We start from the raw sequence: 22,203 nt of genomic DNA on the forward strand, positions 1-22,203 counted from the left end.
AACGCAAAATATCTGCCAGGTCTCCAGTACTTTTTGTTCATTAGTTATATATTTATATATGTACTGTATTATTATAAGGTTTATTTACAAAATGTACATTTTTAAAGTGCCATGCCATTTACAAAAAATACGGTAAAACGAAAATACTTTATTTCTTAACACTTATGATATACCGGTCTAATACATATATTTTTTCCAGAGAAATTCATGACCACGAGTTGACGTGACTTGTACGAGATAAAATCACCCTCTAGCTACTACCACAGTCTAACATAGCAGTCGCGGCACTCACTGCTGTAATAGTTGTTGCCGTTTGACAGATGGAGCGACACTAGCGGCGGCGAGTAAGGTGAAAGTCAGACGTGTCGTAAGCATAATGTTTGTTTTGCATCCATTTCCCACGTAATTTACGGAATATTTGCCTCCAAGGCTTTGTGTCGTATCAGACGGCATATATATTTCTAAAAATGATTCAAAAATAAGCGCAAGTATGGACAAAAACCACGAATCGAGTGGCAAGCTACAACACATTCGTAAAGAAACACTTGTGATGTTGGATAGAATTGCAGCTTACCACGTTGATTTCAAAGGAATATAAACACACAGACTCACAAGTAGGAAACACAGACACGTACCTCTACATGCAAAAGCGATCTAGAGCTCATTTATCGTTCTGTAGGCCTACTATGTCATTGTTGCCTGTTGCCACAAGTACGACCTTCATCTTTATATTATTCTAAGTGGGTCAAGCAACTGCCAAATAGTGTGAGAAATATGTTGAAAACATTATAATGAGCTGATTACATTACATTTCACGCAAAACCAAATATTTGAATAATTTTCAAACAATCTGTCAGTGAACAAGGTGCCAACAAAATAATGTCATCACACAAAGGAAGCAAGGAAAATTAAGTGACTAACAACAGAAGTGAATGAAATACATACCAAACATTACGCTCTCGTACGACACGAATAACTGAACTTAATCTAACCACTTCATCGTCAAAGCAGATCAGTGTTGACGATTCACACGAGTCCGGCACTGATACATGGAGAGATGAACTGGCTGCTTCTGAGTCATAAGACTGTTTTACAGCTTTAGATGGATTGTCGAATCTTTGTGGCAGTTTCCTCTTCATCGTCAGTTGATGTGGCTTATTTGGGACGTCAAACAGTGTGGGTACTGCATTCCACACGAGTTTATTATTGTCTGCGTTCATGAACTGGTTTTGTTCGGAATGTAGCGAACAAAACCTAATATTATTATACTGGTTAAATGGGTCTTTTTCATTATGTCTTCTCGTCTGCTGTTGATTAGCTATTTTCTGCTCCTAAAACGAATCATTAATACATATGTAGTTTGCAAGTGAATCCTGACGATACAGTTTAGTAACATGATGGTTTATACATCTCAGGGTCCTTAGTAAACAAAAAAAGACATCTGTGGTGTCTTATTCCTGTTTTTGGTGGAATTTATTGTGCTAGAAACACTCCCGCTTGTAAAAATCACTGTATAAATCAAAATAAACAACCACTATTCGCTTTCACGTTCGCGCCGAACTTATACTTAAGTTACTGGTCGCTTGGGGCGCTGCTGGCGCGGTAGGCAACAAACTCGAGGCTGTGCTACTACAAACATATCGATCCCAGCTAACTCTCTCGATATCGTTATTGCACTCTCAGATTGGTTTTCGGTATGTACAACAAGAAGGAATACCTCTCAATAGCATCTTTGATGTAGTGGCATATTTGAATTAGTTTTGATTACTGACAACAAACATTGTCTGTCTGTGGTTTTGGCGTGCATGTTTTATTAGTTGTATTTATGGCTCAACACGGTGCATTACTCCAAACATATAATCAGGAACTGGTGAAATGTACGTATGTAAGTGCGTTTGGGTGTGAATAACGCCAGCGGTTTTCCATAAACAGTGCATTTTGCAAGCACAGTGGTTGTTGGTTGTGCCGATAGATATTATTTTTTGATCCTGATTAATAGCATACTATACGCTTGTGTTCAATTGCTGCTTGCCACAGGTGACATTTCATGGTTTCATTGCAAATATATGGCGGTGGAAAAGAAGTTTTCAGTCTAATATTTAACTGAGATTGCCAGCCCCTTAACGGTCGCTCGCTCAATTACACATCTGTGTAAGTGAAAGAAATTCGCCCTTAACATGATATCAATTGAGTTGTTTACGTCACCAAACTGAATCTACCACAAATAAATATTAGTCTTCAAAAAGCGAATGCCTCTGTTATTTTGCTAGTAACAGCAGATAAACAATCGAATAGGAAGTCAAATGCTTTATATAAAATTAACCTTTCTGCCACAACGTGGAATATCAGGACACGTGTCACAAGGTCGTATCTTATACGACACGTAGTCGGAAAAGCGTTTTTTTTCCCTCTTATAAATCGGTTTCATGTTGTTGACCTATAGTCTATAACAAACGCTAGCGCTGTTTCCTACACAAGCGAAAACTAACAATACGTGTTGGATGACACCGCCTTGTGGTAGGATGGTTAAGAACGCTACCATTTCCACACACTACATTCCAACAAGGAAAATAAGATAGTGACAGACAAGTTTGAGTGATTCTCGTACTGCGAGGGTGTTTGTCACTAACAACTGAAATGGCACTAAATGAACGTAAGGCGTCTTAATTTAAATACAGAATAGAAACTTTTTAAGTCCAAATACAAAATACTGCTTTCAGAGCTGTATTAATAAATTGCTGCTTGCAAACTTTTACATACAGAACATTTGGTTGTGTATGAGTATGCTGCCTATTGGAAACAAGTTCTTTTTGTTCTTAATAACCTCATTATTCCATACAGTGTTAACATTGTAATTTGCAAATACACACTCCAGTTGCTAACATAATGTTTAGACTATTAATATGTGTAGTTTTAAAGATTTTGGTGATTTGCTAAAAATTATTGCACCAACACAAAAAGCTCCCTTGTGCTGCCACAATAAGGGTATTTTGAAATCTTGTGTTGTAATAATACAACATTAAAAACAAATATTTTTATTTCCGTTTAATGGCAAATCACCTTATCCATAAATACTTTTCTATATTTTTACACTATCTTGCTTGAGTATGGCATTAATACTTTTTATATATTTTTAATCATGCTCTTCATATGTTTATGATTTTCCTGACCCATGTTGGTTGTAAATAAAGTTTTAAAAACCTTATGATACCAGTACTTTTTATTTTAAAGCTCTGGTGTAGAGTTGTGGATCGTACAAACTGAGGGTAAATGGCAAACACTGAGTGACACATTTAAGTTAACATTTGTATAGTTGCTGGTAAACAGCTGTGACAAGAATTCCATTTTCTCCGGAGCAGCAACAGAGGGATTAATAACGGCACATCTGTATAAAACTGCAAAAAGTATGATTTTGAAAATCAAAAAAAGGCATTTCCTAAGGGTGGAGGTATCAAAATATTTAATTTTTAACCGATGTGAACCCAACTAATCATAAAAATTTCAAGGTCAATGTATCAATAAATGACTTTAAAAATTTTATTTTCTGTGGTTTTATCATCTGTTGTGATTAGTCATCCTTTTTTGTCTTTACAGCATGTATTAACTTTTTTCATGTGATTGTAGTCTTTTGCAGAAATGTTGGGAAGACCATAAGAGAAGTAAGTTGCTGTATTTCCTGTGAAATTTATGAATGTGTTCAGAATTAAATGCTGTGCTAATTCTTAATACTTGGTCAATGTTTGAATAATGTAATCTGATATAGATTACATTTTACAAACAACAGAAGAAGATAAGCTGCACACGAAGCAGTAGGCTCAATATGTCTCGTAGTGAACAAAAGCTTGTTTATTTTACCTGCAGTTATGCCTAAGAAAGAAACTCCATTTTCAATTGCATTGATACTCTTGAAAATAGTAATTCAGTAAATGATATTAAAACAGATGCAATAAATAAAAGATTAAACATTATGTACAGTGATTGAGGAACTGTGGGATATTCAAAGCCAAAGAAACGATACAATACCCTTCTGCACAGAATTAATCACAAGTGTCAATGTCATTGGGTGAGGGCAAAGGTGGCATTAAGTTAGGAGCAAAATGGCTGTTAGGTAGACAAACTCAAAAGGTTGTGGTCCAAGCCTTTACCAAAGAAATCAAGAGAATGAGTTTCATCTTTCCTTACACAAGATCAGTACATGAAGAAAACAAAACAGAAAATATGTTCGTTGTATAAAAGTTCTAAACAAGCAAAACATTAGATCATAATGCTCTTAAACACACAATGCTAGTGGATGTCACTGAAAACAGTGTCCTGTACTTCTCGAATCAAAACAAAAGCTTAAAAATGAAAGAATAAACTTTACATGACCCAAAAGGTATTGATGATTATCAACTTGATCTTCAAGGACTAGAGTTTGGTCTTTCAGATATGGCCAAAGAAACTAGGAAGAAAATGTTTGTATTTGGTGACAGCAATACATGTCGACTAAAATTTGTCAAATAATATTGCTTGCATTGAACAGTTATTAGCTCTGAAACAATGTATGAAATTAAAATCTATGATACATCACAAATATAAAAGTTTTGTTCACATGGCTGTGTTCCAGACTACAAGGGAGGAAGGAGAGGTCTTTGCCTTGATTTATTCATTGGCTTTGTTCAGGTAATTCCCAAGCTGCCTCAGACTGTTTTCCAAGAAACACAGTATATTTTTTCAGGACACTTTAAGGTAACAGGTTTGTTCTAAGCCAAAAAGCGCTCACAAATATAACGTACTCTGAAAATGCTGGAAATATAAGAGAAGTATGTGCATTATTAAATTTTGTTGCCAGAGAGATCATTTTCTATAAATTTTCACCCAGTTTTAAAGTACAGACCTAGGGAAATTAGTAAAAATAGAAACAGACACTTGAAATGTGTTACAATTGGGGAAAATTGAATTATTCAAGAAAGTTCGTTGTGGTATAGCAGCAATATGATTCATCAAATATTGCTGCAAAAGCTTTTGGTGTAGTGGCTAGCATTGCCGCCTCTAGATTACAGGGTCCTGGGTTTGATTCCCAGCCATGTCTGTGATTTCTTCACTTGGAAACTGAGAGTGTGTGTGTTTTCCTAATAATTTCGTCTTGTCTTTACCGATGCACAAGTTGCTGAAGTAGTGTCAAATAGGACTTGCACCAGGCGGCTGAACGAACCCAGATGGGGTCTCCTGGCCAGTAATATGATTATTTCCATTACTGAAAAATTAGGTGGAAGGGTTTATTTTGTTTGCTGTTAAGTTGTATTTCATTTGGGGTTAGTATTACATATTATCCCTAGGTAAGTTTTCAAATAAATGCAATTGTTTTTGTACCCACCTCCAAATTTCTTCTTCTAAAGGTTGTTTACATACATGTCACATGTGTCTGAATTCAGGAAATGGTGCACATGCGTTGAATTTTCTTCCTTCTGCTTTTTTTCTGTTATCCATAAACTATTTCTGTATCAAGATTTATCTGAACATTGTATGTCAACATTAACAGTAACAAAGACAGAACATACCTGAATATGTGTAGCTCTGCATTGCCTTGTTCTTCAACTGTAACATTAACCATTTGCTCAGTGTGAAATACAGGTAGTTTACTCTTAATTTCTTTGCTTAAAAATGCATAATTCATTATACGCTGAGGTGACAAAAGTCATGAGATAGTGATATGCACATATACAGAAGGCGGCAGTATCGCATACACAAGGTATAAAATGTCGATGCATTGATGGAGCTGTCATATGTACTCATGTGATTCATGTGAAAAGGTTTCCACTGTAGTTATGAGATTTCCACACTTCTAAATATCCCTAGGTCCACTGTTTCCGATGTGGTAGTGAAGTGGAAATACGAAGAGACACATACAGCACAAAAGCGTACAGGCCGACCTCGTCTGTTGACTGACAGAGACCACCGACAGTTGAAGAGGGTTGCAATGTGTAATAGGCAGACATCTATCCAGACCTTCACACAGGAATTCCAAACTGCATCAGCATCCACTGCAAGTACTATGACAGTTGGACGTGAGGTGAGAAAACTTGGATTTCATGATTGAGCGGCTGCTCATAAGCCACACATCACGCCGGTAAATGCAAAACAATGCTTTGATTGGTATAAGGAGCGTAAACATTGGACGGCTGATCAGAGGAAAAATGTTGTGTGGAGTGAAGAATTTTGGTACACAATGTGCCGATCCAATGGTAAAGTGTGGGTATGGCGAATGCCCAGTGAACGTCATCTGCCACCATATGTAGTGCCAACAGTAAAATTCTTAGTTGGTGGTGTAATGATGTGGTCGTGTTTTTCATGGAGGGGGCTTGCACCCCCTGTTTTGAATGGCATCATCACAGCACAGGCATATATTGATGATTTAAGCACCTTCTTACTTCCCACTGTTGAAGATCAATTCGGGAATGGCGACTGCTTCTTTCAATGCAATTGAGCACCTGTTCATAATGTATGGCCTGTGGCAGAGTGGTTACATGACAATAACATCCATGTAATGGACGGTCTGCATAGAGTCCTAATCTGAATCCTATAGAACACCTTCGGGATGTTTTGGAATGCCGACTTCGTGCCAGGCCTCATAGACCGACATTGATACCTCTCCTCAGTGCAGCACTCCATGAAGAATGGGCTGCCATTCCCCGAGAAACCTTCCAGCACCTGATTGAAAGCGGAAGCTGTCATCAAGGCTAAGCGTGGGCCAACAGCATACTGAATTCCAGCATTACCGTTGGAGGGCGCCACAAACTTGTAAGCTATTTTCATCCAGGTGTCCAGATACTTTTGATCACATAGTGTATTAATTACAGATATTATCCATAAGGGTAACTCCATATGACAGTCACAACATAACTCTTTAAGCTATAATGTAAATTATTTTAGGTACTGTGACTTGTTACAGTGCTATAACCATATCAATATAAATTTGTCACCAACAACAATAAAACCTGGCTTACATTTGTGCATAAAGTGAAGAATTTATGAATCAGACCTGGAAATAAACTCGGTTAGAATGATTTACTCATGTTTTGTAAGAATTGTCGAACATCATGAGAAAACAAAAATAGTCTCAAAACTCTGAATCTAATTCCTGGTATGACATATTGTCTACATTACTGAGATAAACCAGTCTATAAGAAGGGAGCAACCACTGACATAAATAATTACTTGAAAGAGTCATTCCAGACCAAATGGAATCTTGCTTCAGTAACTACTATCTCCTAAACAACTCATAGCACAGCTTCCAAAAAAAAAAAAAAAAAAAAAAAATGCAGTCTGCAGTATAGAATTTTTTTCCCATGAACTGCTAAACAGACTGGATAAAAGAAAGTCAGTCTTTGGGACTTTTCTAAATTTGCTTAAGACATTTGATCTGTGCATCATTTAGTATTTTTATCCACATTAGGAGGAATCACACTAAATTTCCGATGTAGAATACAAAGTGCTAAACTGTATTATAAGAGTGAAGGTAAGGTACTAACAGTAAAATCAACATACAATACTCTCAACTGTGGAGTTCCTATTGTATTTTATTAAGACAGTTATGTTTGTGACAGAGAGTGAAGAAATAACTGTAATGGATAGAGACATTCGTTATTACAATAAAATAACCAGATGTGATTGTTGTAGGATACTGTGTTAAAAACACACACACACAACCAACCTTTGTACTGTGGAGAATGGAGATGTAATATCTTGTTTTTCATAATCATCAAATATTTTTGTGTCACTTGAGCTTGTCATTAATGGCATTTGTTTATGTCCATCTGATTTGCTACCCTTAATGTGACTGTAGGACTGCCAGGAGGCCATTTGTTGTTATCTCAGTTATTTGTAATTATATTCAATTTGACACTGCGTGGGGCACTTTGACAAGATATATCAATTCTATATTTTTGATGTAGCTCCATTATTGTTATGTGTTCATCTCACAGTGGCAGTTGCTATCCAGCTTTGTACATTGTTTTCCTTCCTTCTCGCTTGTGGTGTTCTTGTCTGTACATGACTGCAAAACACAATAAATGGCATGTAATTATGTACGTAATCAAAGTAGCACTTCATGCTATATTTTTAGAGTGGGTATATTATTGATTTGTTATTGGCATTGCTTTTCCGGCAAACAATGAAGCAGAAATTTTTTATTGCACTAGTCTTTATTGTTTTTTCTCACACAACCTAAAAAACACATCAATGAATGTGAGGCATTAATGGTTTTTTCGGTCCTATAGATTTTATTGCTGTATCTTTTATTGTTCCCCTATCCAGCTCATGTGTCTGTAGGATCTTTATTTAATTATTGTAATCAGTTTTCTGGCATAAATAATTGTGATGGTCACACCGTGTTACATTGCAGAAGTGTTGAGAACTACACTTTCTACGATTTCAAGAACCATAAGAAGCTACAGGGACACTGATGGCTATGCAAGGATATTATGATCAGGCTTGAAAAGAGCAACATTGGCAAGAGATGACCACTTTTTACAACTTCAAGTTCTCCACCACCGTCACATCACTGCCGTTGAAGTGCGAAATGGACTCCAAATTTAAGGAGTCAATATTAGTGAGAGAACCATGCAAAGAAGACTGGAAGAAGCCAGTCTTCAATCCAGAAGACATGCTACACACCCAGAGCTCATGAGAGAAAATCACACAGCTCAGTTATGTTACTCAAGGGAGTGTAGTAACTGGCAAGTACAGCAATGGGAGCAGTTATTTCTCGATGATGAGTCTCAATTTGGCCTATGATACCTTTTGATAGAATAAGGCCCGGGGAAAGTTATTCCCCTTGTACGTTCTCACACAGGATGCCTTTTCAGGGAGTTTCTATGATGGTGTGGGCAGGAATCAGTATGACTTAAAGATGGATTTGGTCTTTGTGGAATGTGGGAGCCTTGCAGTATATTGGTATGTGAAGGATGTCCATTTGAAGAATATTTTGCCTTTTGATCCATTTATTGGTAATGGTTTTACACTAATGTATGACAATGCATTCCTGCATGTTGCAAGAGTTCTGGGGTGAAGCGGAGACTCATGTTGTGGTTTGGCCTGCTGAAAACTGTGTTTCGAATCCTGTTGAGCATTTATGTGGTTAGCTGGGAGAAGAGGTCACCAGCAGTTTTCAGAGACCCTATGGGACCTATGGGAGGTCCTCTTGAAAGAATGGAATGGGTGATTCCTCAAGAGGACATTCGAGCATTAGTCAGGAGCATGCCTGAAAGGTTGGATGCCTTGATTGGTGCAGGAGGAGGTGACAGATGCTTTTGAAGAAGAAGTTAAGTGTAGAAAACCAAAACACAGGTGCTTTAGCTTCACAAACTTCCTGAAAATTTGCTTGAAATGCGAATCCATTCTTGTTGTTTCCACATCTCAGACTCCTTGATGGGACTGTACCACAATGTTTTATCAAAAAATGGAAAATCCAGGATGGAATGAAACAGTGTTATGAAAAGGATAGTTGCTGTTCACCATATAGCAGAGATGCTGAATTGTAGATGGGCACAACAAGAAGACAGACAGAAAATGAGCTTTGTCGAAAATAGACAACATATATGCACACACTCACACACATGACCATCGACTCTGGCATCAGCTGCCACAGACTGGTCGTGTGTGTTTTTATTTTCAGCAAAGGCCTTGGCCGAAAGCTTACTTTCTGACAGTCTTTTTGTTGTACCTATCTGCAACTTAGTGTCTCCACAATATTAGGAGTAGCAGCTCTACTTTTCATAATATCACCACAATATTTTATCATAAAAAAGTAGATTAGTGTCATAAAAGTGACTAGAATTCAAAATAAAAGAATTAGAGTAAACATTTTTTTAAGAAACTGAGGTATTGCGTTTTTTAGTGTCAATGAATATAGATCTAACGATGGGTGTGCTGAATTGCCTCATACGGGAAATTGCATAATAAGATAATTACATATACGTAATACGTAATATACCACATCAGTTGTGCTTGAATGATTTAATTGGTAGCATATTCCAACAAAAGGATCAGGATTCCAGTTTTGTATCCCAGTTAGGCCAACAGTTCTTACTTGTGACATGTGCTTTGCATTGGGTAAAATGATTAATTCCTTTAAATTAAAAATATTTTCACAATCTTAATAAAGATTTGTGCTTTTGTAACTTTATCATGCAGTATTTTACTAAACTACTAACGTTACCATTTGCTGCTTGTGTCAATATACAGGGTGTACATAAAGTCCGGGAACACTTTCAATTATTTATTGCACAAGAACCAAACATTGCACAGATATCATGGTGCGGAGCGAGCTTTCTGTGTGTTGGAGTTCGACAAAAACAAGTGTGCTACAGCTGTCGAATCTGGGGTACAAAGCATCCATATGAATGCATTGAATTTGAGCATGATTCCCCAAAGGATAATGTTTTTTGTGCCCTGTCATATTGAAAACTACGGGCCATTCTTCTTCGCCGAGAGCACTGTCACTGGATATTCCTACTTGGACGTGTTGCAGTAATGGCTGATGCGTCAAATGCAATCAGACTCTCCATTCATCTTTCAGCAGGATGGGGCTCCACCCCATTTTCATCGTGAAGTTCGTGGGTACCTGAACATGGACCTGCCGCATCAATAGATCGGCCATGCTACAGAGGGGGACAGCTGTTTCATGAAATAGCCTTCCCGATCAGATCACACTCTGTGTGACTTTTTTCTGTGGCGACACATTAAAGATCTGTTCCAGACTTTATGTACACCCTGTATTTCACTCATCGTTCTGCAGTAATTTTGTGACAAGATGACAAGATAATCCTATCTCATCCATGCTGTTTAACATAGTCCTTGAGAAAGTCATCCTTGAAGTGAACAGCAATGAGAAAGGTACCAATCTAAATGGGAGAACATATTTGTTAGCACCTTCTGATGACTTACAGCCTCGGACACTGAGACTGCATTTTGGGGGTCTAGCCCAAAATACAAGCACAGTCGGTCTTAAAATCAAAGCTGAGAAGATGAAAGCGATGGAACTATCCAGAGGAGCAGCACAGAGAGCCCCTATGCAACCAGGATATCAGTATTTGGTTGAGGCAGCAAAATTTGAGAATTGGGGAAGCTGTTTTAACAACTTAAAACTGGAGGTACTAGATTATCAATTTACCCAGAACATTTCAGCATGAGAGATATGGCGACACCACACAGTACGCAGAAAAACAAATCTTATTTATAGTGGTGTTACAGGCAACCGTAGACACTTAGTACCATAAAAGCAGGTGTTTAGAAACGGTGGCATTTGGGGGGGGGCGAGGGAGGGAAGAAACCCACAATCAAAAGGAAGCTGTTTAGCATAGAATGAGATGTGAGTGGTTGGACAAGGAAGAACCAGAGATGTTTTGAACTGATATGGTAATCAACCATTGTTTAAGAAATGAAAGCAAGAAGACAGTTGGTGTGGAGGATGAATATTGGTATACCACTGTAGACTGCCAGATTTATCTAATTTTGCTGTTACAACTCACACAAAATGCACATGAGATTAGATATGCTTTTTACTTGTTTTGAACATGTGCCTTTACATTCTATGAGGGAAAACTACATTGTTGTGTCCGACTCTACAAATTGTTGAGCAACACAAACTCGTGACAAATTGTATACTCCTCTCTGGATTTTCTCATCCACTATTTGTATATTTCTGACTGTAAAATAAAAAATTACCAGTTGGGATCTTCTGCAACTTATTGCAGGAATTTGATCGTGCTAATCTTAAAATTTTGGTAGAGATTTTTGAGAAAGTGGAATATGTGGTTCAGTACATTCCTGGACTAGTTGTTATTTAAGAAACATGATTCAAGCAGATAGAATAGGGTATTGAAGTGATTCACAGGAAGACACCACACAATCTGCATGGAGAGTAATTACAGTGAGGGTTCCACAATGTTGGAACATTGGCCCATTACTGTTTTTGGCCTGTGGTAATGAACTGTCGTTTTATTTTGATCAGCATGCAGAATTAATCCTTTCTGAATGTGAATTTGTAAGGACTGTTATCAAGCAAATCAAATACACATTAACAGAGAAAACAGTAAATTATGTTTTTGTAGAAGCTATGAACTGGTTTTGCACAAATGAGCTAGCATTAAACTCTGAAAACAGATATGACTCATCCAGTTTGGTACTTCCAATTGATGATATGTACAAACTAGAAATAATAAAGACATTGGAAGAAAATTCTCAGTTATTTACCACGCATGGCGACAAAAACTGAAACCATAAAAAGCATATAAAAGACTTAAAACATTGAGGTTCAGCTACAACTGCCACAAAAATAACTCATAACTGTGAGGACAAAGAAGTGAGTGAGTTAACGTACCCTGGATGTTTTCAATCATTGATGCTTGATAGGGTAATTGTTCATTTAAATGAACAGTGTTCATTGCGCTATAGAAGATAATTACAATTGTGTGTTTGGTGCCCGCCTGTACATCTTGACAAATTCTGTATAAGCAGTTGGGGATGTCACCTACATTCACACAATATGTCTGTTCACTGGTGAAATATTTTGTCAACAACCTGTTAGAGTTGCACAGTAATTAAGATATTCACAAACACAACAGTAAAGAGAGAAATTTTATATACTACCGACTAGTGAATTTATGTTTATACGAGTGAAATGCACAGCTATAAAATTCTTTGATAACCTATCTCTAGTATATGCAGGGCTGGGCCCCTGCATATTCGGCCACCGCACTTGTAAATATGCTTCACAGGTCACGCGTAGCCCCTGTAAGTTGTTTGTCGATAGAAGAGTCTGTGTGCTGTTTACTGCCAAGCCGCCTCGATGTCTTGCGGCGCAAGCCACACTGATATGTGGCATGCAGATCGCAGTAAACAGCACATCAATTGCAGATACCTATTTGCATTCGTACCATTATGTGTCCACATGGCACTGTGCTGGTATTCCTCCATGGACGGGTACTTACATCGCAGCGCAGCCCCTCAACAGCCATTTTGGCTTTTCGCTCCTGATTGACTGCCTGCTGCTGGACTATGATGCCTGCTGCTGCTGCTACTCTCCAACAGTGTCATATTGCACCTTCCCCAGGACCACAGCCATTGTCAGCATGTCACACTCTGGAAGGCACCGCATCCTCAGTGTATTGCCACTACCGGCAATTGTAGGCTTTGCCATAGTGTCAACTGCTACACACCATTACAGAAGAACTCTTAAGTTGTATTTATGTTTGAACCTTTGTTCTCTAAAGCTATACTGTGTTTAGTTCTTGGTAAATAAACAAACTTTCTGTCTAAACAGGGTTCTTGAGGCTCAAGACTACCATGTCATCCTCTGCCAATAAATGTCACTGGATGTGGCTATGGAGGGCATGTGTTTAGCACACTGTTCTCCTGGTGGTGTGATGAATAAACATATAATTGTTGTTTCAATGCGGGAACATCAATCACACCTTTGGCACACCACTTGGAGGAGGATACTTCAGTTGGCAGTGAGGATGTGGAGTTTCTTTTTTCTGTACCACTCTCGTCTCAAAGGCGACTGGCTTGTTTCTGGGCCTTCTCCCCCAGTGCTTTGTGCTCCACTAGGTAGTTTCTCCTTAGCTTTGATGTTATATATACGGGGTGATTCACGAACATATGCAAATATTTTAATATGTTATTCTACAAGTAAAACTAAAGAAAAAAGTCCATATAAACATATGTCCGCAAATGTTTAGTTACGGAGTTATGGCTAATAAAAGATTTTGCCTGAAATTTAGCAAATTCACTAATATGAAGCCATCGCAAAACTGTACGAGGTTACAGTAAAGCACTATTTCCATTTGTTGGTCTGGTGAATCTAAGAAAACATGTCCCAAACGTGTATCTATAGTAGTTTTCCAGAACATCCAGAGAAGCAAAGATTATTATACAAGTAAATTTGTTCGGTTGGTTGGTGTGTGGGGGTTGAAGGGACCAGACTACAAATGCCATTGGTCCCGTAAATTTGTTTACTTTCCATTAATAATGTGGAAACGTTAATGTCATTGTTGGCAACTGTTAGTGACATGTTTCAGCTGTTTCTCTACAACCTCTGTTGAAAGCTCTGTGCAATTCTCTGGAATTTAAAAAACAAAGTGGACCAAGTAGTTGTTAATAAATTAAAATTTTTACAAAATTACTTCTATGCCTCTCTGGATGTTCTGGGACATGTTTTATTAGATTAACCAGAGCAATAACAACAAAATAAATGGAAATTGTGCTTTACTTTAACCTCATACAGTTTTGTGATGGCTTCATATTAGCGAAGTTGCCAAATTTCAAGCAAAATCTTTTATTGGCCATAACTCCGTAAATAAACATTTGCAGATCAATGTTTATATGAACTTTTTTCTTTAGTTTTACTCGTAGAATAACATATTAAAATATTTGCATATCTTCGTGAATCACTCTGTGTAGACTGAAACGTCAAGTGAACATTTGTACCAAGGCTGGGAATCGAACCTGGGTCTCCTGCTTACTTGACAGGTGCGTTAGCAACTAAGCCGCCTTGGCACAGCGGTTCATACAACTGCACGGATTACCCTGGCATGCCTCCTTCCTTGATTCAAATTCTCACTGCCACCCCAAGCTACTTTAAATTCCCCCTTACACACAAACAGAATTGCTGAGGCTCTCCTTGTTTTTGAATAGCATCTCAGCACCAAACGTTAATGGGGGATGCAGCAGGTGCAGGTACTCATAAAAATGAAATGACACAATTTCAGAGACTTTATTGGTCTCACACGGATATGATTTTATGTATTTCAATCAAGGAGGGAGGTATGCCAGGGTGATTTGTGCAGTTGTATAAATGGTTTGCAGAGGTGGCGTAGTCTCTAATGCCCCTTCCTAGTAAGCATGAGACCCAGGTTTGATTCCCAGCCTTGGTACAAATTTTCACTCACCACTTCAATTTGTATACATAAAAACAGAAATTGTGTCATTTTTTTCTTGTCAGCATTTGTGTACCCTTGACACAGTATTTTCGTGGTTCTGGCCCTCATTCTGATTTCTACAAGCTGCTGTTGTCTGTTTAATTGGCATCTTTGATTTTGTACATGTACCCCACACCCCTTATTTTTCCCTCTTATGTTCCATGACCATATGCCTTCTTCTTTCCTGTTTTGCCTTATTTCTGTCTTGTGCTGGTATACCCTATTCTTTCTTCTGGCGTTTTTGCTTGCACTGTTTCACTGTGCCCATCCCCTTCTCGTTTGTTGTCAATCTTGGGCCCTCCTTTGTGTTTTCGTCCCTTGTCTCACTTGCTCATTTGCCATGGCTTCTTCCAGGCTGGAATTATCACTCCTGTAGCTTTCGCAGTTCCACCAGTTCCTGTGCCACATGCCCCGCCATCTTCTGAACCAAGGCCATTCTGGCTCCTGTGCCACATGTTCTGCCAGCTTCAGTGCCATCTGCTCTGGTGCCTCCTATACCGATGCCTGCTGACCCAGTGCCTCATTCCCTGGTGCTCTCATCACCAGACCCTGCGCCTCTTCAGGTCCCAACACTGCCGGCCCACACTTTGCTAGCTTGTCTGCAACAGGCCTGCTTGCCATGCAGCCCTCTGGTACTGCCCCAGCACTTGCATGTGAGGTCTTTGGATGTCATTCCTCTCCTTGTCAGCCCTGCTGCGGCCGACCCTCATCACCAGCCCTCCTATCACAACAAGCCCTGGTATGCCCGACTCTCCTGTCCTCACCAGCTCTATCGATGTCAACGCTTTCTCGCTCACTGGCCCTATTGCAGCCAGCCCACCAGTTGCCATTGTTGCAACCACCTCTGAGGCCATCCATGTGGTCTCCTCCCAGTTATCACTGACTATTGCCACCATCTCTCATGACACTGTCCCTGGCTGCCCTCATCCGCACCCACTGCCACCTCCTCCATGAATACCCTGCAGCTGGCCCAGCCGTCTCTTCTGGTGCCACTGATCCCGCCATACATTCTTCCAGGTTCTTTAGTTACTCAGTCTACCCATCTAATCTTCAACATTCTTCTGTAACACCGTTGTTAACCCTGGAGTAACAAGGTGCTAATCCCAAGACATAAATAACAAGGTGGGGTAAAATTTACCCCACTTTTTCTGAATTATTTGTTTCACAAAAGAGGTTCTGGAGTAGCATAAAGTAATAATCACACAATATGAAACATTTATTACAAAGTATAGTTATGTTTTATAATATGACAAAGCAAATCATTACTATAATATCATTGCATTTTATTGTATCATGGTTGTCATATACAGAAATATGACACTGGACTTATCTATTGCATTCAGTTACCCTTTGTGTTATGACATTGCAAAACACAATATAATAAATCAAAAGGCATAAGAATCATTGAAGGAAGTAACATGTAAACTGGTAAAAAGTATAAAGCTAACAACTACAAAAAAAAAAAAATAGTTCCTCATGTGAAAGGAAACACAGACTTTATAAATTATTTTCAAAATTTGATGATATTTTGAATATACCAAACATTTTCAAACTAAACTGTTATGGCAACTTTGACAAATATTTTTCCAATGGTCCTTGCACACTGGTTTCGAACAGACACAGAATTCAAATGAACTTTTCCGGATGTCTTTTCGACTGAAAAAGAAAGCAACGTCCACTTTTTTGTTGAGATCGTTTCTGGTTGTGCTACTGATCTTGGAATATCGCTCCCAAAATGTGTCAAAATCTGTTCCATGGTTATGCGAAGCCCTTTGGGTAAATTTTTTCTCGTGATTCTGTCCTTCATTTCTGCTTCAACCAGCCCGAATGCCAATGACTTGAGAAAATTGCTTCGGCTATTTGTGCTGCCATTATCGTTATACAAGACATAGGCATTTATTCCTGATGCATCTAAAAACCCATACATGTATCGCATTGTCCAGCACCTGGTTTTTTGTGGTGTAGTCTTGTGGCATAGTAAATCAAATACATTGACTCCCCCTTTGTTATCATTATCTTCTCATCTATTTCATCTATCTCATGCATCGTTGACAAAAGGATAACGTTTTTATTTTTCTTTGGAATGTATGACTCCAACATTTTTTTCTCTCCTGTAAATGAATACAGATGAAGAAACTGGCCTATTCTTGGTTTGAAGCAGGGATTCAGGTATTTCTGGTTTATTCTTGTGTAAGGTGCCAACCATTGTCAACTTTTTGTCAGCCAGTTTGTCGGCTACTTCACAAGAGCCCCCTGCGGGTTCGGGGGTAAGAATAGGCCCGCGGTATTCCTGCCTGTCGTAAGAGGCGACTACAAGGAGTCTCAAACGTTTCGGCCTTCTGTGATGGTCCCCTCTTGGGTTTGACCTCCTTTTTTCTTCCAAATTTCCGTCGTCAGTGCGTGCCATTTGGGGAAGGACACCTTACGTGGTGTTTTTGTATTGGTCCATCATGCTCCACCATCTTGCATGTTACCTATTGTCGTGTGGGGGGGACTACGCCCAACATCTTCTGGGTGGTCTCCTTCTCGCCTTGTGCGCACTCTTCTTCTTAGCGCCTACGACAACTGTGGACCCTTTAAACACCTAAAATCCAGCACGGTAGCCAGTCCGTTGTGGTGGGGTCGTCATGTACCCTCTTGGTGGTAGCCCCCTGACCACGCAGGGATCGCACTACAGATGCCTGAGCTGTTTCCTCCCCATGCATGCCAAGGAGTATGTGCCCATCTTGTCTGGGGCACGGGGACTCCGGGCAACGGGATATCGGCCAGGTACCCGTTGCTTTGGCTGGGTGGCGCCCTTGGGGAGAGCCCTCGTTCGGAGTAGGTGGCATCTGGGCGGATGTGGCGCAATGAAGCGCAATAAATCACATCAAGCTGGTGGTCGCACGGCCACCAGCGTCTCTAAGCGAGGTAGAGTCGACTTCGATGCTGCGCAGTATGACCCTCAGACGTTCCCCTCGTTGGCTGCGCCATGGGAGGGACGCCGATCTAGTGCCAAGCGGGAGCCTTATGTACCGCAATACCTTGTCTGCAGCAGGACTGATGGTGACTCCTTTCTTCCGACGAAGCCTATGTTTTTTGTGGAACACCTGGAGGATAAGTTTGGGGAAGTGGCGGGGTTGTCAAAAATGAGGAATGGGTCCATCCTCCTCAAGACGTCCTCCCCAGCCCAGTCACGAGCGTTGCTCTTGTGTGATAAGCTGGGTGACGTCCCTGTTACCGTCACTCCCCACAGTAGCTTAAATATGGTCCAGGGGATTATTTACCATCGTGACCTCTTGTTGCAATCCGATGACGAGCTGAGAGCCGACTTGGAACGACGTGGTGTGCATTTTGTCCGTCGTGTCCATCGAGGACCCAAGACAAACGGGGTGGCCACCGGTGCCTTTATCTTGGCCTTCGAGGGTGATGTCTTGCCCGAAAAGGTCAAGGTAATGGTTTACCGTTGCGACGTGAAGCCATACGTCCCTCCCCCGATGCGGTGCTTCCAGTGCTGGAAGTTTGGGCATATGTCCTCCCGTTGCCCATCCAGCGCTACATGTCGAGATTGCGGACGCCCGTCTCATCCCGATTCTCCATGTGCGCCCCCGCCTGTATGTGTCAACTGTGGGGAGCACCACTCTCCATGCTCGCCGGATTGCCCCGTTCTTCATAAGGAGCGGAAGATCATGGAATTTAAGACCCTGGACCGGCTTACTTATCGAGAGGCTAAACAGAAATATGAAAGGTTGTATCCTGCTTCCCTTCGAACATCTTATGCTGCAGCCACGTTATCGTCGCCCGCACGAGCGACGGTTGTCGCTTCATCTGTGCCGCCTTCAGTGGGCCCTCAGGGCCATGTATCTCTGTCTGCCCCCCTCGTGCCTGGGGGCAAGCCTTCCTCTCTTGCCCCCTTAGCAGTTGGGGGCAAACCCTCTTCTGTCGCTCCCCCCACGCTTACTTCGGGAGTGACATCTGCTCCACAACCGGGAGGCTCGATTCCTCCCCCTCCTTCTCCGGCGGCGTTGCCTCCGCCGGTTCCTCTCTCACGGAAGGGGTCCCTCGGGGCTCTCCCTTCCTCCGTTTCTTCTCCTTCCCAGCCAGATGTCAGCCAGTGGCTGAAGGTTCCGCCACCTGCTGGTCGTAGGGCTTCTGCGTCGTCGTCAGCCTCTGACGCTCCTTCAGAGAAGCTCTCCCAGCCCTCTCACCCTAAGGGCAGACGCGAGAAGAAGGAACGGAATGTGTCCAAGAAGAAGGACGTTCCGGCGGTTTCAGCACCGCCTGCTGTACATAGTCCTGGCTCCGGGGATGAGGTGGAGATCCTCGCCTCTGCCGCGGATCTCGCCCTCACGGAACCCTTGGGGGCCTCTCCTATGGACTCCGCTGACTCTCCCCCAGTGGCGGCGGTTGGCTCTGAAGCGCTGTCTGCCTCTTAGTCGCATTCACGCCCTCCCAGTCCCTTCCTGCTTCCATTCTCCAATGGAACTGCGGCGGTTATTTCCGCCACCTGCCAGAACTCCGGATGCTTCTGAGTGATTCCCCTGTTCTCTGCATTGCTCTGCAGGAAACTTGGTTTCCTGCACTGCGGACCCCCGCCCTTCGCGGTTATCGGGGATACTATAAGAACCGTGCTGCCTGTCAACGAGCGTCAGGTGGGGTTTGCCTCTTTGTTCACCACTCTGTCTGTAGCTCGCCAGTACCCCTTCAGACGCCTTTAGAGGCAGTTGCTGCCAGGGTTGAGCTCTCGCCGGCTATTACTGTTTGCTCTGTTTACATTCCTCCGGATGGGGAGCTCCCCCGCCATGTCTTGGCTGCGCTGCTGGCTCAACTCCCGCCACCATTGCTGCTTCTGGGCGATTTCAACGCCCACGATCCTCTATGGGGTGGGACTGTCTCCGATGATCGCGGTCGGGCCGTGGAGCATGTGTTGGCTCAGCTCGACCTTAGCCTCTTGAACACTGGTGCTCCCACGCATTTCAGTGTGGCCCATGGCTCGTTCTCGGCCATCGATCTCTCTATTTGCAGCCCTGGACTTGTCCCATCCCTCCACTGGAGGGTGCATCCTGACCTGTGTGGCAGTGACCATTTTCCCATCTATTTGTCACTGCCACAGTGTCATTCTTCTGGGCGCTTGCCCCGCTGGGCTTTCCACAGGGCTGACTGGCCAGCTTTTACTTCCGCTGTAACCATTGCGTCTCCCCCACAGGGTGACATTGATGAGGTGGTCCGTGTTTTCACCACGTCCATCATTTCGGCGGCCGAGGCTGCTATCCCCCGTTCCTCTGGCCTCCCTCGGCGGAAGGCTGTCCCCTGGTGGTCGCCGGAGATTGCTGAGGCTATTCGCGACCGTAGGCGGGCTCTCCAGCGTCATAGGCGGCACCCGTCTCTGGAGACCCTCATTGCCTTTAAGAGGCTCCGTGCCTTCGCCCGTCGTCTTATTGCACGGCGTAAGCAGGAGTGCTGGCAGAGGTACGTCTCCTCCCTGGGCTCCCGTGTCTCGTCCTCGCACGTGTGGTCCCGGATCCGGCGGATTTATGGCTCCCAGACCCCTATGGGTGTCCCTGGGCTCTCCTTGGACGGCGCTGTCTGCACGGACGCTGCCGCCATTGCTGAACGGCTAGCCGCGCACTTTGCTCAGAGCTCTGCGACTGCATCCTATCCCCCCGCCTTTCGCTCTCTAAAGGAGCGAGCCGAGCGGACGCAGTTCTCATTCCACACGCGTCGTTCTGAAACATACAATGCACCTTTCAGCGAGAGGGAATTCCTCGCCGCCCTCGCCGATTGCCCTGATACAGCACCAGGCCCAGACTGCATCCACGCACAGATGCTGAAGCATCTCTCCAGGGACTGCCAGAGACACATTCTCGCGATATTTAATCGCATTTGGAGCGAAGGCGTGTTCCCGTCGCAATGGCGGGAGGGCGTTATTGTCCCCATCTTGAAACCCGGTGCGGACCCACTGGCGGTGGACAGCTATCGTCCCATTACCCTCACCAACGTTTTGTGCAAATTGCTCGAACGTATGGTGGGGCGGCGTTTGTGTTGGGTCCTTGAGTCGCGCGGTCTCCTCGCTCCATCCCAGGGTGGCTTCCATCGGGGCCGGTCTGCAGTGGACAATTTGGTGCGGCTGGAATCTGCTGTCCGTACGGCTTTTGCCCGACGTCAGCATCTTGTTGCTGTATTTTTCGATCTGCGGAAGGCGTATGACACCACATGGAGGCATCACATCCTCGCCACGTTGCATGGGTGGGGTCTTCGTGGTCGGCTCCCGGCTTTTCTTCAAAACTTTTTATTGCGCCGCTCTTTCCGGGTGCAAGTCGGTGCCACCTCTAGTTCCTCTTATATACAGGAAAATGGGGTCCCGCAGGGCTCGGTGTTGAGCGTCTCCTTATTTTTAGTGGCCATTAATGGTCTGGCAGCAGCAGTGGGGTCGTCGGTGTCTCCTTCTTTGTATGCCGACGACTTCTGCATCTCATTTAGCTCCACGACTACGGGAGTCGCCGAACGCAGGCTGCAAGTCGCCGTTCGCAAGGCAGCATCATGGGCACTGACTCATGGCTTTCAGTTCTCTGCTGCCAAGACTCGAGTAATGCACTTCTGCAGGCGTCGGACGGTCCACCCTCATCCTGCACTTTACCTCGACGGCCACCTGCTTGACGTGGTGGACACTTGCCGCTTCTTGGGACTCGTGTTTGATGCCCGGCTCACATGGGTTCCTCATGTTACTCAGCTGAAGCAAAAATGCTGGCGGCACCTCAACGCCCTCCGCTGCCTTAGCCACACGTCTTGGGGTGCAGATCGCCGCACGCTGCTGCGGTTGTACAGAGCCCTTGTGCAGTCCCGGCTTGATTATGGGAGCCTGGCCTATGGGTCTGCGTCCCCCTCAGTGTTGAAGTTGTTAGACCCCATACACCACTGTGGGGTTAGGCTTGCCACTGGCGCTTTTCGCACCAGCCCCGTGGATAGTCTACTGGTGGAGGCCGGGGTTCCCCCACTGCGGATTCGCCGCCATCGTCTGCTTGTCGACTATGCTGTCCACGTTCATTGCTCGCCAGATCATCCCAATCGTCGCCTGCTTTTCCCTGCTATGGTCCTCCATCTGCCCGAACGGCGCCCTAGGTCTGGGCTTTCCATAGCTGTCCGTGTCCAGTCCCTGCTGTCAGAACTGGGGTCATTCCCTCTTCTGCCTCCCTTCCGGGTCCATACACCTACGCCTCCCTGGTGTTTGTCCCGGCCGTCCGTCCGTCTGGACTTGGCACAGGGA

General features: G+C 42.9%; 1 protein-coding gene across 3 annotated transcripts in view; it reads left to right on the forward strand.

Annotated features, from left to right (window-relative positions):
* The first annotated feature begins 1,705 nt into the window (after positions 1–1,705).
* The window catches only part of LOC124616157 (Sjoegren syndrome nuclear autoantigen 1 homolog), a 47,044-nt gene continuing 26,546 nt past the window's right edge, over positions 1,706–22,203 (forward strand). The window contains exon 1 of one of the 3 annotated variants that reach the window (XM_047144434.1): positions 1,706–1,877. In XM_047144434.1, coding sequence (XP_047000390.1) covers positions 1,826–1,877 — 52 coding nt within the window. In that variant the 5' untranslated portion in view covers positions 1,706–1,825. Of the gene's footprint in view, positions 1,886–2,439; positions 2,654–22,203 lie in introns of those variants that run through there. The other 2 variants (XM_047144436.1, XM_047144435.1) reach the window with 2 other exon arrangements.

Source organism: Schistocerca americana, chromosome 5 (genome assembly GCF_021461395.2).
Source record: "Schistocerca americana isolate TAMUIC-IGC-003095 chromosome 5, iqSchAmer2.1, whole genome shotgun sequence".
NCBI classification, from domain to species: domain Eukaryota; kingdom Metazoa; phylum Arthropoda; class Insecta; order Orthoptera; family Acrididae; genus Schistocerca; species Schistocerca americana.